This window comes from Simochromis diagramma, unplaced genomic scaffold, assembly GCF_900408965.1.
Source record: "Simochromis diagramma unplaced genomic scaffold, fSimDia1.1 OVJJ01000466.1, whole genome shotgun sequence".
In the NCBI taxonomy this organism is placed as follows: domain Eukaryota; kingdom Metazoa; phylum Chordata; class Actinopteri; order Cichliformes; family Cichlidae; genus Simochromis; species Simochromis diagramma.
In genome coordinates, this window is record NW_024387287.1 from 429489 (window position 1) to 447169 (window position 17681).

A 17681-nucleotide genomic window follows, 5' to 3' on the forward strand; every position below is an offset into this window, starting at 1 on the left:
GTGATGTTGCAGCTCTGAAACATGGCCAAACTGGTGGCAAGTGGCATCTTGGCAGCTGCACGCTTGACTTTTCTCAGTTCATGGGCAGTTATTTTGCACCTTGGTTTTTTCACACGCTTCTTGCGACCCTGTTGACTATTTTAAATGAAACGCTTGATTGTTTGATGATCACGCTTCAGAAGCTTTGCAATTTTGAGACTGCTGCATCCCTCTGCAAGATATCTCACTATTTTTGACTTTTCTGAGCCTGTCAAGTCCTTCTTTTGACCCATTTTGCCAAAGGAAAGGACGTTGCCTAATAATTATGCACACCTGATATAGGGTGTTGATGTCATTAGACCACACCCCTTCTCATTACAGAGATGCACATCACCTAATATGCTTAATTGGTAGTAGGCTTTCGAGCCTATACAGCTTGGAGTAAGACAACATGCATGAAGAGGATGATGTGGACAAAATACTCATTTGCCTAATAATTCTGCACTCCCTATACATACATATACATACATACAGTGGGGCAAAAAAGTATTTAGTCAGCCACCGATTGTGCAAGTTCCCCCACCTAAAATGATGGCAGAGGTCAGTAATTTGCACCAGAGGTACACTTCAACTGTGAGAGACAGAATGTGAAAAAAAAATCCATGAATCCACATGGTAGGATTTGTAAAGAATTTATTCGTAAATCAGGGTGGAAAATAAGTATTTGGTCAATAACAAAAATACAACTCAATACTTTGTAACATAACCTTTGTTGGCAATAACAGAGGTCAAACGTTTACTATAGGTCTTTACCAGGTTTGCACACACAGTAGCTGGTATTTTGGCCCATTCCTCCATGCAGATCTTCTCGAGAGCAGTGATGTTTTGGGGCTGTCGCCGAGCAACACGGACTTTCAACTCCCGCCACAGATTTTCTATGGGGTTGAGGTCTGGAGACTGGCTAGGCCACTCCAGGACTTTCAAATGCTTCTTACGGAGCCACTCCTTTGTTGCCCGGGCGGTGTGTTTTGGATCATTGTCATGTTGGAAGACCCAGCCTCGTTTCATCTTCAAAGTTCTCACTGATGGAAGGAGGTTTTGGCTCAAAATCTCACGATACATGGCCCCATTCATTCTGTCCTTAACACGGATCAGTCGTCCTGTCCCCTTGGCAGAAAAACAGCCCCATAGCATGATGTTTCCACCCCCATGCTTCACAGTAGGTATGGTGTTCTTGGGATGCAACTCAGTATTCTTCTTCCTCCAAACACGATGAGTTGAGTTTATACCAAAAAGTTCTACTTTGGTTTCATCTGACCACATGACATTCTCCCAATCCTCTGCTGTATCATCCATGTGCTCTCTGGCAAACTTCAGACGGGCCTGGACATGCACTGGCTTCAGCAGCGGAACACGTCTGGCACTGCGGGATTTGATTCCCTGCTGTTGTAGTGTGTTACTGATGGTGACCTTTGTTACTTTGGTCCCAGCTCTCTGCAGGTCATTCACCAGGTCCCCCCGTGTGGTTCTGGGATCTTTGCTCACCGTTCTCATGATCATTTTGACCCCACGGGATGAGATCTTGCGTGGAGCCCCAGATCGAGGGAGATTATCAGTGGTCTTGTATGTCTTCCATTTTCTGATGATTGCTCCCACAGTTGATTTTTTCACACCAAGCTGCTTGCCTATTGTAGATTCACTCTTCCCAGTCTGGTGCAGGTCTACAATACTTTTCCTGGTGTCCTTCGAAAGCTCTTTGGTCTTGGCCATGGCGGAGTTTGGAGTCTGACTGTTTGAGGCTGTGGACAGGTGTCTTTTATACAGATGATGAGTTCAAACAGGTGCCATTCATACAGGTAATGAGTGGGGGACAGAAAAGCTTCTTACAGAAGACGTTACAGGTCTGTGAGAGCCAGAGATTTTCCTTGTTTGAGGTGACCAAATACTTATTTTCCACCCTAATTTACGAATAAATTCTTTACAAATCCTACCATGTGAATTCATGGATTTTTTTTTCACATTCTGTCTCTCACAGTTGAAGTGTACCTCTGGTGCAAATTACTGACCTCTGTCATCATTTTAAGTGGGGGAACTTGCACAATCGGTGGCTGACTAAATACTTTTTTGCCCCACTGTATATATATATATATATATATATATATATATATATATATATATATATATATATATATATATATATACATATACATATATATACACATATACATATATATACATACATATACATATACACATATACATATACACATATACTTTTTTAAATTTAATTTAATTTAATTTTATTTTTATTTATACACATATATGTATATATCCCTAGTGTTTTAGGGATGTTTTGTTGCACTGACCTGCCCACCAGGAATATGCAGAAACCTGTTAGCAGGAAGGCAATGATAATGCCAATCCACATGTCAGTGGAGAATGGTGCCAGCAGGCTGAACGTGCTGTCTTCAGGGTCTGTTGCTTTGCGCAAAATGAAGCTGAGGCCAGTTTGAATGAAGGGGGTGGTCATGTCCACAAACCTCTCTCTGACGGCAGTGACAGTCAGCGGGGCCACAGCCAGGTCAGCCTCCTGAAGCAAGGTATAGCAACACATATGAAAAACCAGGGACACAATCAATGAAAAAAAGAAAAGAAAAGTTAAAACTCTGTACAATGTGAGTACAGATAGAAAGGAGTAACAATTTTAAATAATTTATGGTCAGCATTTGTTTGTAAGTAGCACAAAACATCATAACAAATGTTGAAATATATATAGAACCCTATGCTCACTGCTATACAGATAGGGTAAGAGCTTATGTTCTTACCTTACAATGTAAAGTGCTTTGAGGCAACAGTTGTTATGATTTGGCACTGTATAATCCTTGTGTTGTCCTTGGGTCGTTTTTGTCCTCTAAAGAAATCTTTTTCTATCAAAAATGTGTTTTTTGTTCATCAAATGGTCTGAAAATAACAGAAGTTATTCATTACTATGCTATGCATGATTGGAATAAGTTTTAAGTAATTTGATTTATTTATGGGGTTTTTATTGGATTTTATAACACCTGTGGTCCTCGTGGACAAAAATGACCCCAAAGTAGAAAAGTGTTGCAAAGGGCTATATTTTCACACCATACTGCTTTCAAACATCTTTGATCTTGGATCACTGATTTGTGGGGTCAAGCAATGGTCATAACAACCACAACAACAACAACAACAACAGGCAGCACAATGAGGAGAAAGGTGCTCTATATTCAATTCAATTTTATTTATACAGCGCCAAATCACAACAACAGTCGCATCAAGGTGCTTCATATTGTAAGGTAGACCCTACAATAATACATACACAGAAAGTATGCTCACAAGCCTCCATTGCACTAGAGATTTGTGAGCATACTTTTTTTTTTACCATGTTGTGCAAAGCAATGACCAGTAGAACAAAGCACATATTGCCCTCTAGTATAATGAGGAGGGAGAATCAATGTTCAGGAAGATCCAGGGTTAGAAGATAAAGAAAATATTGTCAATATTTAGATCACATGCTACCCTTTCTCTGTAAAAGCACATCACCCACCTGCAGAAGTGGAAGAAGGCTATGAAGTGAAGGAAAATGATGAAGAATCTGAACTATGTTCAAGTAGGTTCTCAGGCATCCAGGAAATGGTAGTCTGAGGAGCTTGGAAAGAAAGTGACTGGGCTTCTTGAAGTTTCTTGAATTTTCAGAATGTGAAACTGAAATAGAAGATGTGTCAGAGGACTACACATCTTCCATTTCAATTATGATGAAGACAAAGAATCAAACAAGAAAGAGGAGGCAGCTGAGACAGAGGAATATTTGCAGAAATGTGAGGAAACATTGATCTGGTCTTCTATCCTTCCCAGTGACAGACGATGCATGACTCTCTCATGTGCCACAGAGAAAGACAATCTACCACGGTCCAAGCACATATGCCAGGTCCCATAATCCTTCAGTTGCTTTTCTGCTCGAGTACTGAAAGCATTATACACAGTGTATTCTGCTTGTATTATGCTTTTTAACATTCACATGCCAATGGATTCAATTCAATTTTATTTAAATAGCGCCAAATCACAACAAAAGTCGCCTCAAGGCGCTTCATAGAGACGGAGAAAAACCCAACAATCATATGATCCCCTATGAGCAAGCACTTTGGCAACAGTGGGAAGGAAAAACTCCCTTTTAACAGGAAGAAACCTCCGGCAGAACCAGGCTCAGGGAGGGGTGGGGCCATCTGCTGCGACCGGTTGGGGTGAGAGAAGGAAGACAGGATAAAGACATGCTGTGGAAAAGAGACTGAGGTTAATAACAGGTATGACTCAATGCATAGAGGTCTATTAACACATAGTGAGTGAGAAAGGTGACTGGAAAGGAAAAACTCAATGCATCATGGGAATCCCCCGGCAGCCTATGTCTATTGCAGCATAACTAAGGGAGGATCCAGGGTCACCTGGTCCAGCCCTAACTATATGCTTTAGCAAAAAGGAAAGTTTTAAGCCTAATCTTGAAAGTAGAGATAGTGTCTGTCTCCCGAATCCAAACTGGAAGCTGGTTCCACAGAAGAGGGGCCTGAAAACTGAAGGCTCTGCCTCCCATTCTACTTTTAAATACTCTAGGAACAACAAGTAACCTGCAGTGCGAGAGCGAAGTGCTCTAATAGGGTGATATGGTACTACAAGGTCATTAAGATAAGATGGGGCCTGATTATTTAAGACCTTGTATGTGAGGAGCAGGATTTTGAATTCAATTCTGGATTTAACAGGAAGCCAATGAAGGGAAGCCAAAACAGGAGAAATATGCTCTCTCTTTCTAGTCCCTGTCAGGACTCTTGCTGCAGCATTTTGGATTAGCTGAAGGCTTTTCAGCAAGTTTTTAGGACATCCTGATAATAATGAATTACAGTAGTCCAGCCTTGAAGTAATAAATGCATGAACTAGTTTTTCAGCGTCACTCTGAGACAGGATATTTCTAACTTTAGAGATGTTGCACAAATGGAAGAAAGCAGTCTTACATATTTGTTTAATATGTGCGTTGAAGGACATGTCCTGGTCAAAAATGACTCCAAGGTTCCTCACAGTGTTACTGGAGGCCAAGGTAATGCCATCCAGAGTAAGAGTCTGGTTAGATAACATATTTCTAAGATTTTCAGGGCCGAGTACAATAACCTCAGTTTTATCTGAATTAAGAAGCAGAAAGTTAGCGGCCATCCAGGTCTTTATGTCTTTAAGACATTCCTGCAGTTTAACTAATTGGTGTGTGTTATCTGGCTTCATGGACAGATAGAGCTGGGTGTCATCTGCATAGCAGTGAAAATTTATGCAATGTCTTCTAATGATGCTGCCTAGGGGAAGCATGTATAGTGTAAACAGAATTGGTCCTAGCACTGAACCCTGTGGAACTCCATAATTAACCTCAGTGTGTGAAGAGGACTCTCCATTTACATGTACAAATTGGAGTCTATTAGATAGATATGATACAAACCACTGCAGTGCAGTACCTGTAATACCTACAGCATGTTCTAATCGCTCTAATAGGATATTATGGTCGACAGTATCGAATGCTGCACTAAGGTCTACCAGGCCTATTATTATAGATAGGTTGATCATATTTAAGATCGAAGAATTAATTAATGGCAGGACTTCTTTGAGCAGTTTTGTCGGAATGGGGTTTAAAAGACACGTTGATGGTTTGGAGGAAGTAATTATTGAAGTTAACTCAGAAAGATCAATTGGAGAAAAAGAGTCTAACTTAACATCAATGGTACTAAAAGTAGCTTGGTCTCTGGATGCATCAGAGACCAAGTTGGGGTTCAGTAACTTGCCCAAGGACACCTTGGTAAGAACTCCAGACTAGAGCACACAGAGATTGAACCAACAACCACCCAATTAGCAGATGACCTGCTCTACAGCCAACTCAATGACAAAAGAGGAGGGACAACGAGAGAGGAAGAAAAATGGATTGAATGCAGCTGTAGGCATATGTGGGCATGTTGATTCTTACTGCCGTGCATCTAGTAAAGTCGCTACGGCCAGTTTATGACATCCTGAGTCTGGTAGAGAAGTTTTAAAGGTGACACAAGATTAATCATAGAAGCGCAAAAAGGTTATAATTTCTTGATAAAGACACAATAGATGATCGTTGTTCATGACACAAACGTGCTCCCATTTGAGGTGTATGGAACAAGTGGATGTTTCTCCTGCTGTTGATGTAAGATCCTGGTACTGATGTGACTGTGTATGAGCAGCAAGTCCCCTTCAGAGGACTCTGTCCATTCGAACAGAACATCCCAAGTAAACCGGGGAACTATGAGATAAAAACATGGGAAGTATGTGATGCCAGGTCCAGCTGTACATGGAACATGCTAGTGTACGATGGCAAACCGTCTATCCTGCAGACAGGACACGTGAGTTGTCCCTAACATTGCAGAAGGTTTCCAAAAGAAAACAATCACCAGTAACAACTTGTTTACTGTATATGACCCTTGGCCTGCAACTGCAGAAAAGAAAGCTGTCCATGATGGGACCAGTGCAGAGGAATAAACCTGAGCTTCCTCCTGCACTTGTGTCAAATATGGAGATGCCTTTGTCCTCATGAAAGTTTACCTTCACTCAGACCCATGCCCTGGTGTCCTACCATGCCAAAATATAGAAAAATGTCAGGTAATGAGTTGGACTAAAGATGAATAAAACCTTTAAACACAGAGATGGATGATATTTTATACTTATTGCTTTATAAACAGTCAAAGCAAGTGGGGTCATCTTTGAGCCCAGAGGACAACAGATGTGATTATTTGCTGCCAGTAAAAAACTTAAAGTAGTTTAAGAACAGCTTTCTAAATTAACTTTTACATATACCGGTCTGTGATAATCTGTTAAAGCAATCACAATAACTGATGATTTAATTAATTTTTTTTTACCCGAAAACAAAGAAAAAAATCATTTTTATGAGGTTTTTATCAGACTTAAATTTGAAATGGAATAAAAAAATTGTGTCAAAATATTTGAATTATGTTTTAATTAAAAGTGGGGGAAAATCCACTTCATATTAATTAAGTATCATTCAAACCAGATGGGGACATTTTTGACCTCTGTGGACCACAGGAGGTCAAAAATGGAGGTCACATGTGCTGCCATTTAAAAATTTTAAATGCTTCAAATGCTTCAAAAAAAACTTTCTTACTGAAGTTCAACATACAGGACTCTGTAGTTAGACAAATAGTCAAAATTATCTAAACAATTAAATATTTTATTGTCTCGTTTTATTTTCGCTCAAAAACAGAGTGTACTTTATGTAAACAAGGTCTGGTGGCCCTAAAATGTATAATGTAGGGTAAATTTTGTGTTGATGTATTGGTCTTAAGTAAAACTAAGGTGTAACACTGAATTGATTGACAACTTATATTTTATATTTTAAAAAACACTCAAATGAAGTGGGGACATTTTTGACCCCTGAGGGCCACAGGTGTGATTATGTGCTGCCATTTAAAATTTATAAATGGTTAAAAAAACTTTCTCTCTAAAGTTCAACATACAGCATTCTGCAGTTAGTCAGATAGTCAAAATAATCTAAACATTTAAATATTTCATTGTCGTGTTTTATTTTTGCTCAAAAACAGAGTGTATTTTATGTAAACAAGGTCTGGTGGCCCTAAAATGTATAATGTAGGGTAAATTTTGTGTTAGTGTGTTGGTCTTAAGTAAAACTAAGGTGTAACACTGAATTGATTGACAATTTATACTTTATACTTTAAAAAAAACTCAAATGAAGTGGGGACATTTTTGACCCCTGAGGACCACAGGTGTATGGAAATCGGGAGGACATTATGAGGGATAAATTAAATTAATTTGACAATTTAAGAGTAATCTTGCCAATTAATGTAATTAATGTAAAATTGCAAAGAACATTGTGGCTCGGATAATCTATAATGCATAATATTAGGTGGGCTCAGACATTGGTGGCATTAAATTTAAAGTGTACATTCATCAAAGCAAGGTCTGAGGTTGAACAGGAGGGTATCAAACTTAATTTAACAAGAGCAACCAAACACATTACACTGAAGACACATACTACAGTGTTCACATACTGTAACACACTGAGGTAGAGTTGTTTCAGTGCTCTATAACTCTGTGACTCACCCCTCTGATGACTTCACCAATCATGCCATTCCAGTTGCCGCTGGAGTCCATGGCGCCATAGCGGTTGTCTTTGACCAGATGCAAGTTGTACTTGAAGCCTAGCTTCTTGGAGAGCTCTGAGATCAGATCAATGCAGTAGCCTTCTAGCTCAGAGCCCTTGCTCATGGCATATGGTTCATCCTGACAAAACATAAGGCAGCAAGCAAGGCATACTTTAAACTTAAAGGAAATCAACATGCTCTTACAACTTGAAGTTTGTGTAAAGTTCCATCTATCCATTCACTTCCGCTCATCCTTTTTCAGGGTCGCGGGGGGTGCTGGAGCCTATCCCAGCTGTCATAGGGCGAGAGGCGGGGTACACCCTGGACAGGTCGCCAGTCTGTCGCATAGTTTTAAGTTCTGAATCCTAAAATTGTAGTATGTAAATGACTGTTTAAAGGAAACAGTGCTATGTGTAAGGCAGTCTCACTTTTTGCACCGAAATACTTGAGGAACTTTTCACTCTGAGTTTTGAACAGTCAGGTTCAAGAAGGTCAATCTGACATGTTCCACTCCTTTATGAACTGTGTGGAGTCAAGCACATCCTCAGTTTCCCTTAACTTCACCCTTAACCTTTTCTTTGACTTTAAGTATTTTATTTACAATTGACGTGAGGCCTACCGGTCTTTGTGCATTTAAAGTTTTTAAATAACTAGATTTAGGAACCAGAACTAAAAAAGCATCCATCCAAACAATAGATACATCCTGTGCCTCTAAATCCTTATTAAAAATATTATGAAACACAGTAGTCAGTTGTTGAGCACAAGATTTGAGTAAACAACAGTAAATATAATCTGGTCCGTGAGACTTGTTCACACCTAATAGTGTTATGCCTTGGATTTTGTGTTTCACTTAAACTGGTTTTACAGTCCCTCAAATGTGTTGGTTTGCATATACAATTTCAGTCATACAGAGAGAGGAGAGGGGTTTTCACATAACCCACCCTTCCTTATTCTAACTTTGATAGACGTAAGTGACTCCTGAATGTTGACTGGCTGACAAGTGGGCGGGAGATACAGCGATTACTAGAAATTACCAGGAATGGGTGAACCGTGAAAAAAAAAAAAAAACTAAAAAAAAAAAAGTATAGACAGTGGCTGTTGTGGACACTGTTCATTGTTTTTAATACTTGTTATCTTTTGAGCTATTTGTAGGTCATACATTTGCTCCTTTTTTCTTATGGCAGGCTGATGGACCAACAACAGCATAAACAAGAGGGGTCCGACATACTTTGTAAACTGCTTCCTGACAACAGAGCTCTGTGCAGGCAGATGGCCCATCCCTGTACCAATTCTATTTTATCCAAGGCTGTATGACTACCAGTGGTCATTAGAGCATGCTGTAGGTATGGTTTGAATGACCTCTTCACACACTAAGGGTAATTATGGAGTTCCACAAGGTTGTGTGGTAGGACCAAATCTGATTACATTATACCTTCTTCCCTTAGGCAGTATCATCAGAAGGTATAGCATATATTTTCAGATTCCTTCAATGTCCATAATAAACAAATATGTAGGACTGCTTTCTTCCATTTGTGCAATATCTCTAAAATTAGCAATATCCTGTCTCAGAGTGACGCTGAAAAACTAGTTCATGCATTTATTACTTCTAGGCTGGACTACTGCAATTCATTATTATCAGGATGTCCTAAAACTCCATTTCCAGCGACAGAAACGGCAAACAGTGGGGAACAATGGGTGTGATCAACAGCAGGCCACAGGTGAACCTCTGTCGGCATTTGTGAGTACTGTTTTCCACTGTTGTTCGTCAGGTGCAGCCCTGTTGGGGGGGAGGGTCGCCATGGAGATTAGCCAGGCCAGCTTCACGGATGACACTTCAGGGAGGTGCCACGAGGAAAACCATGGTAGCGGCAAGCCAGGGACTCAGTTGTGTGCTGTTGTGGGCCAAAACTGGGTTGTGGTGCAATGAGCTCGATGAAGAGACAGAGTAACGAGAAGAGATTCCTTGTTCCCTGGGATTAGGCTGGCGCAGTTTCAGCACCAGAAGAGGAATTGTTTCCCTCTTAGCTATAAGGAACATTCTTCTTGGAGATTTTTTAAGACAATTTTATTGAGTGTTTGCTTTAGAATTTAGTGTAATAAGAACATTTTATTGCATAAGTTTTTAGAATGTTGTTTGTTTTATTCCTGCTTTCTTCCACTGGGAATAAACCTCTTCTGATTAGACCTGTTTAGTCTCTGTGCCTTGGGTTTCTGATGAACTTTCTCCCCCTTGTATTTAAAGAACCCGAGTGTCTACACAAGTACACACTCACACCCTATCACATATATATACGAAGCCCCAAGTGCGATGGAAGAAGGATCATTGAGTGCAAGAGGAACTGACCTGAAAGACAGGATCACAGCGAAGCTTGAAACCTGGAACCTCCATAGCCGGTTACCAAGACTACATGAAGTACCCTCAGAAGATCTACTGGATGATGTGAATGCAGCACTACATACCATACCTACCACCACCATTACCGAGACTAACCAGCTGATCTACACTTTGGCAGCAGTGATCAGTGAGATGCTTGGCTACAAGTGGAACAGCCACAAGTTCTGATTACCCTCCATGGAGAAGGAGACCAGAGGCTAAGATTAAGGTAGCATGGAGGGAGGTTAGCCAACTATCAGACCTGCAGAAAGGTGCAATGAAGAAGGTGCCTAAGAAGTACAGAAAGCTGTCCATACCTGAGGCCTTGGAAACTGACAAGCAATGACTCAGAGCTTTGGCCAGCCGCTTGAAGAGGTACACCAGGGAGATTGAAGGCAGGAGAATAAAGCAGCTGTTCTCCATACAACCATCCAAGCGTCTGGGAGCACAAATGAACCAGCTGCTAGTCGATGAGAGATAACCAGAATGGCTAACACAAAGCCGGAAAGTTCTGATCCCCAAGGACCCCCAGAAGGGACCAGTCCCATCCAACTACTGGCCAATAACCTGCTGGAAGCTCTCGTCAGGCATCTGGCGGCTAAGATGAACAGGCACATGGCTCAATACATGAGCGGGGCACAGAAAGGAATTGGCAAGAATACCAGAGGAGCAAAAGACCAGCTACTGGTAGACCGAGCAGTCAGCCGAGACTGCAAGACCAGACTGACCAACCTGGTCTCTGCCTGGATTGATTACAAGAAGGCATATGACTTGATGCCCCACACCTGGATCGTGGAATGCCCAGACAAGATCAACAGGACCCTAAGAGCCTTTATCAGGAACTAAATATGGATGTGGCAAACCACTCTAGAGGCCAACTCCAAGCCCATAGCACAAGTCACCATCAAGTGCGGGATCTACCAAGGAGATGCCCTGTCCCCACTGCTGTTCTGCATAGGCCAGAACTCCCTCAGTCAGATCATTGACAAGACTGGCTACAGATACTGACTATGGAACGAAGCAATTGTCAGCCACCTCCTGTACATGGATGACATCCCGCTGTATGCCAAGACAGAACGAGACATTGATCCATGTCACCAGGATATACAGCAATGACATCGGAATGCCATTTAGACTGGAGAAATGTAGCTGGATGATATCAAAGAGAGGGAAGGTAGTCAGAACTGAGGGGATCGAACTACCAGAAGGTAACATTATAGACATAGAAGACAGCTACAAGTACCTGGGGATTACACAGGCTAATGGGAACCATGAAGAGGTTGGGCAAGTCATGAGGAGCCTGCTGAACAGTAAGAACAACATCCGGGCTATCAACACCTGCACCTTGCCCATGATCAGGTACCCTGCTGGGATAATAACCTGGCCAAAGGAGGAGATAGAAGCCACTGACATAAAGTCCAGGAAGCTCCTGACCATGCATGGAGAGTTTCACCCCAAGTCCAGCACCTTGAGGCTGTACGCCAAGCGGAATGAAGGATGCCGGGGACTGGTGAGTGTCAGCACCACAGTCCAGAATGAGACAATGAACATCCATGAATACATCTGGATGCGACCGCATGCTCAGTGAATACCTCAGACAGCAGAAACCCAAGATAGAGGAGGAAGAGGAGGAACCATGGTGGAAGGACAGGCCCCTGCACGGTATGTACCACCGGCAGATAGCGGAGGTGGCTGATATCCAGAAATCCTACCAGTGGCTGGACAAAGCTGGACTGAAAGACAGCACAGAGGCACTAATCATGGCAGCACAAGAACAAGCTCTGAGTACAAGATCCATAGAGGTTTGGGGTCTATCACACCAGGCAAGACTCAAGGTGAAGGCTATGTAAAAATGTCCCAGAGACAATCCAGCACATAACAACAGGGTGCAAGATGCTAGCAGGCAGGCATAGGATACAGAAACATCTGTGCCGAGTATGGCCTCTTTGTGGTAGACAAACACAAACAGAAGGTAGACAAACAGAAGAAGACAGCTGTAGTGATAGATGTAGCGGTTCCCAATGACATCAGGAAGAAGGAACATGAGAAAGGGCTCAGAGAAGAGTTGGAGAAGATGTGAAGGGTGAAGGTAACAGTGGTAGGTGCTAGGTGCAATGACTCCCAAGCTAGGCGAGTGGCTTCAACAGATCTCAGGAACAACATCTGAGATCTCTGGCATTACCAGGTAATCGGGCATTACCTACTAACAGTACCACTCATTCGACCACTGATAGTCTGCTTTCCCTGTTCAACTCAGCTTGTCTGGAAATACTGGATTCCATTGCCCCTTGTACCACTAGGTATCTAAAACCTAAAACCCAACCATGGTTAAATAATGACACCAGGGAACGCAGACGGGCATGTAGAAAAGTGGAAAGAAAGTAGAAAAAGGACCGTCTCCAAGTGTCGTTTGAGGCACTTAGAGAATCCCTGTCAAGTTACCAGAAAGCTGTAAGAGCAGCTAAAACAAAATACTTTTCCAAGATCGTGTCCAACAACTGTTATAAACCTCAGATTTCATTTGGTATTATAAATTCAGTTCTTAATCCTCCCACTGCTGATCCTCATATAGCAGTGAACATAACAAGTGAGAATCTAATGAAATTATTCATTAATAAAATTGTAGATATTAGATCCCACATTATTCTTCCCGTTTCTGACCCAGGTGTTTATACTCCAATCTTGGCTGTTTTTGATCACTTCGAGCCAGTATCCCTTTCATTACTTAATGAAGTAGTCAGAAATTTGAGACATAAATAAAATCAAAGACTAGCGGTCCTTTTGCTCTATTTTCACCTGTAAAGCAGGAGTAGGGTAGGCGGAGGTTTACCCTGGTGCAGGTGTACCGCGGCGGTCAGTGGAAGACTCTGCGAGTTTCTCTGTGAATTTCCCATTACATCATAGCGCACTCGGTGCTTGCTTGGAAGTTTAGGGGGGGTTTTTTCGCTGTAAAAAGAAGTTTTCTTCCCACGCACAACGGACACTAATGTTTTTGTCACTTTTTATGGAATAAAACTTAAAGTAAGGTCAGTACTTCCACGCTTTAAACGCTGCACGCTCATACTCTCTCCCGCACTCAATATATTATCCACTGTTGATCTGCAGACAGCTGTTGTCAAGAACGTCGCACTTGCTTACGTCACTGTCATGAGACATTCTCGCAAAAAAAATCACGGTTTTAGTAACGCAGTAACGCAGCGTTCCTACGGGAAAGTAACGGTAATCTAATTACCGTTTTTGCAATAGTAATCCCTTACTTTACTCGTTACTTGAAAAAAGTAATCGGATTACAGTAACGCGTTACAAGTAACGCGTTACTGCCCATCTCTGATCTGGACTTAACAGTTCTATCAAATTTCCGCCCAATCTCTAAATTGTCCTTTTTGTCAAAAGTTCTGGAGAAAATTGTCCTTCCGCAGCTCCAGACCTTTTTAGACCAACACGACATTGGTGAACCACCACCGTTTTGACACAGTAGATCACAGGATTCTTATCTCTTGACTGGAACAATGTGCCGGAATTAAAGGGCTTGCTTTGGAATGGTTTAAATCCTACTTATCTAATCGTATTTTCTCTGTTAGATTCAGAGACACATTGCCTCCAAAGACGACCCTTTTTTGCGGGGTCCCCCAGGGCTCTATCCTTGGTCCAGGCCTTTTTTCAATTTATATGCTCCCGTTGGGATCTATTTTTAAAAAATATGGAATTTTGTTTCACTGTTATGCAGATGATTCTAAGATTTACTTTCCACTAAAATGAAAATCTGTGAATCCTCTGAAGGGACCGTTTGATTGTCTAGAACAGTGGTGTCAAACTCCAGGCCTCGAGGGCCAGTGTCCTGCAGGTTTTAGATATGACCCTGGGTCAACACACCAGAATCAAATAATTAGTTCAATACCAGGCCTCTGGAGAACTTCAAGACATATTGAGGAGGTAATTTAGCATTTTAAATCAGCTGTGTTGGATAAAGGACACATCTAAAACCTGCAGGACACCGGCCCTTGAGGCCTGGAGTTCGACACCTGTGGTCTAGAAGATGTCAAGGCATGGGTGGCTCTAAATTTTCTAAATCTAAATGAACAGAAAACTGAGGTCATTGTCTTTGGTCCTTCTGACCATTATGACCTTGGCCCCTTAGAAAATTATTTAAAAAAAACCTTTTGCAAGAAATTTAGGAGTGATTTTTGGCAGCACTTGACAGATAAATAATGTAGTCAAAACCAGTTTCTTTCATCTTCGCCTAATTACAAAAGTTAAGCCCTTTCTCCGTTTCAGAGATTTTGAGAAAGCGATCCATGCCTATATCTCATCTCGCCTCGACTTCTGTAATAGTCTCTACTCTGGCGTCACCTCTTCATCAACTGGCCAACTGCAGCTAGTTCAAAACGCTGCAGCACGGTTTCTAACTGGCACACGCAAGCGAGATCATACATGTCCCATGCTTGCATTACTACACTGGCTGCCAGTCAGCTTTCCAATTGACTTTAAGATCTTAACACTTGTTTTTAAGTCATTGCATGGACTAGCCCCTACATATCTTGCTGATTTCCTAACCTGGTATTCTCCCCCAAGATCCTTGAGGTCTGCAGACCAAATGCTTTTGGTTGTCCCTAGGTCCAGATTAAAACACAGAGGAAACCGGGCATTTGCTGTGACTGCCCCCAAACCTTGGAATATATTGCTTTTGCATATCAGACCCTCCCCAACACTGGATACTTTTAAAAGTCATCTAAAGACCCGTTTTTATTCTCTGGCTTTTGATTCATCATGAGTTTGTTACTATTATTCTTTTTTATGATTTTATTCTATTTTTTATGATTTTATTCTCTTTTTTATGATTTTATTCTCTTCTAAAACACTATTCTGTTTTTTTGTTATGTTTATTGCCTTGTCCATTTTATTGTACAGTACTTTGGTCAACACCTGTTGTTTTAAAAGTGCTATATAAATAAATTTGAACTTGAACTCTGTCCAGAAGAGCACAGCGCTAGGAATGGCTAAGATACTGCGCAGGACCCCCAAGCTCCCAGGCCTCTGGTAGAGGAGCTTGAAGGATAGATGGCAGGGGCGAGCGGGGAATTATATCCTCCATCTATTATATCACTCTCTTGTTGGGACCGTTGTCCCTCTTCCTGCACTCCTTGTTGGTGCTATTAACAGCAGCCTCCTGTGGCTGTGAGAGCTTGTAAAAGTTGTTGTTGGCAATACTGCTGATGGTGCAGCAGCAGCCCCAACAGCTAATATGTCGGTTAATTTGACACATTTTGCTGCATTTATTTTTAGTTTATTTTTATCTGTCTTAGCAGCTCCACAGCTTTTCTCCACTTCTTTCTCACTAAACTCTGTTCTACATGTTGTGTGACGTACAGCAAAGGCAAGTGGAGCGCCTGGTTGTGTAGAGAGATTTGATTGGGCAATACAGTATCAGTAGTGAAAATTAATGAATGGGCTTATGTCAGTGCATGCAGCACTGGTGCACGGCCCAAAAGTGCATCAGCCCACTGGGCAAATGCCTGGTATGCCAGATTACCAGTCCAGCCCTGGCTAAAGAACATCCCAGAAACAACATCCAAGATCTCTGTCCAGAAAAGCGCAGTCCCAGGAACAGCAAAGATACTGCGCAGGACCCTTGTTTGATGGATAAAGACTGCCTGCAAGGAATTGTTGAATTTTTTATTTTGTTTTAATTTTTTGGCAGACGCTGTGCTATGTTGTTTTTTGTTTGTTTGTTTGTGTTTGCTTAATAAAAAAAATCTGTTTACTCATATTTTAATCAGATAGACTGTACAATACCTTATGTCAAGAGTGTATATATATATATATATATATATATATATATATATATATAAGCTAACTTTGAAAATGTAAAGATAGACTTTAAAGCTTCCTTCGATATGAAAATTGTGAAGATGGCATATGGACTGTGTTTATTTGGTTTATTTTATACTTGACAGTGAAGTGTAAAGTGGGTCAGTAAGAATTATGGCGACTAGGACAGAAAACCCAACTTTGCCGATATAAAGGACAAGTGTTTATGTCTGTTTTTGAAACCAGAACACAATGTTTTAAACTATTAAAGAGACACTGTGCAACTAGTGATAATTAGCTTGCTTGTTCAAGTTCAACAAGGGTAAGATCAATTCCCAGTCTTCCAAAATAATGTATTACATGATTTAAGAGCTATTCTGAACATACAATGAAGTTGTATATAAGAGGCATAAATTCTTATATTGTTGACTTGACTTTGTATCACAGCTGGACTTTGGCATTCTAGCCAGGAACAAGAGACAAAGAAAGAATACCTTTATGGTTGTGATGAATAACTCCTTGGCATCTAGAACAGAAAAAAGAAAAAGAAAAACAGCATTGAACTTTTGGGAAAAAAGTAATTAAGCATCAGATCAAAATAATAGGATTCAGTCTGATTAGTGGTTTGGTTTCAAGTCTACAGGCTTATGGAAAGTATGGCTTCAAAAAGCCTAATGAAGCATATTGTTCTGCTGAGTTCCCTTCATGTGTTTTTTCTCTGAACCATAGCAAATAAATCAGCCAAACAGCCAGTGAAGGACAATGACAGTCTTGTTTTCGGTTGTTTTTTAGAAGAGCTGAGAAATTGGCTCCATGGTGAGGGGAGGTTGCGAGATACAATAGGTGGGGGGGGACAAGGCTCATTTGATGGGATCAAAGTGAGGTCTTAAAAGATGTGTTTTCCTGTTCTAATCTAACCATCCCCTCCCACCACCACTGACCAACTCCTTTTCACCATGTAATCAGGGGATAAAACCCACAGCCAATCCCATCATTACTCATGACACTCACAGTTGTTTTCTTCTTGCTCTAACTGTGAGCAGTGGCATGCCAGGACTTAACATGCCCTGCCAAGGTCTGTCAGAGAAGAGAAAATGATGGGAGGGTAGGGGTCGGGGATGTGGGGCATGCAGAGGTGCTAGGGGTGCAAGTTTTTCATAATTGCGTACCACAACAAAAGCAGCTCTGGTTGGGTAATATAAAGCTGATGACACGATGCCAGTCTCCTCTAGTGATGATGGCAGGACCTACAATCTGCGGAGATGCTTGTCACTTCACTGCCTGCCTGCTGAGTCCTCCTCTCACGCAGTTAATTGATTCATCACAGTGCT

General features: G+C 41.4%; 1 protein-coding gene across 2 annotated transcripts in view; it reads right to left on the minus strand.

The window, feature by feature from the left end:
- Positions 1 to 17681, minus strand: part of si:ch211-251b21.1 (uncharacterized protein LOC571720 homolog) — a 31882-nt gene that overhangs the window by 12665 nt on the left and 1536 nt on the right. For both annotated transcript variants that reach the window (XM_040003688.1, XM_040003687.1), the window contains exons 3-5: positions 16845 to 16876; positions 8128 to 8307; positions 2346 to 2569 (exon numbers count right to left, since the gene is read on the minus strand). In XM_040003688.1, coding sequence (XP_039859622.1) covers positions 2346 to 2569; positions 8128 to 8307; positions 16845 to 16876 — 436 coding nt within the window. The remainder of the gene's footprint in view (positions 1 to 2345; positions 2570 to 8127; positions 8308 to 16844; positions 16877 to 17681) is intronic.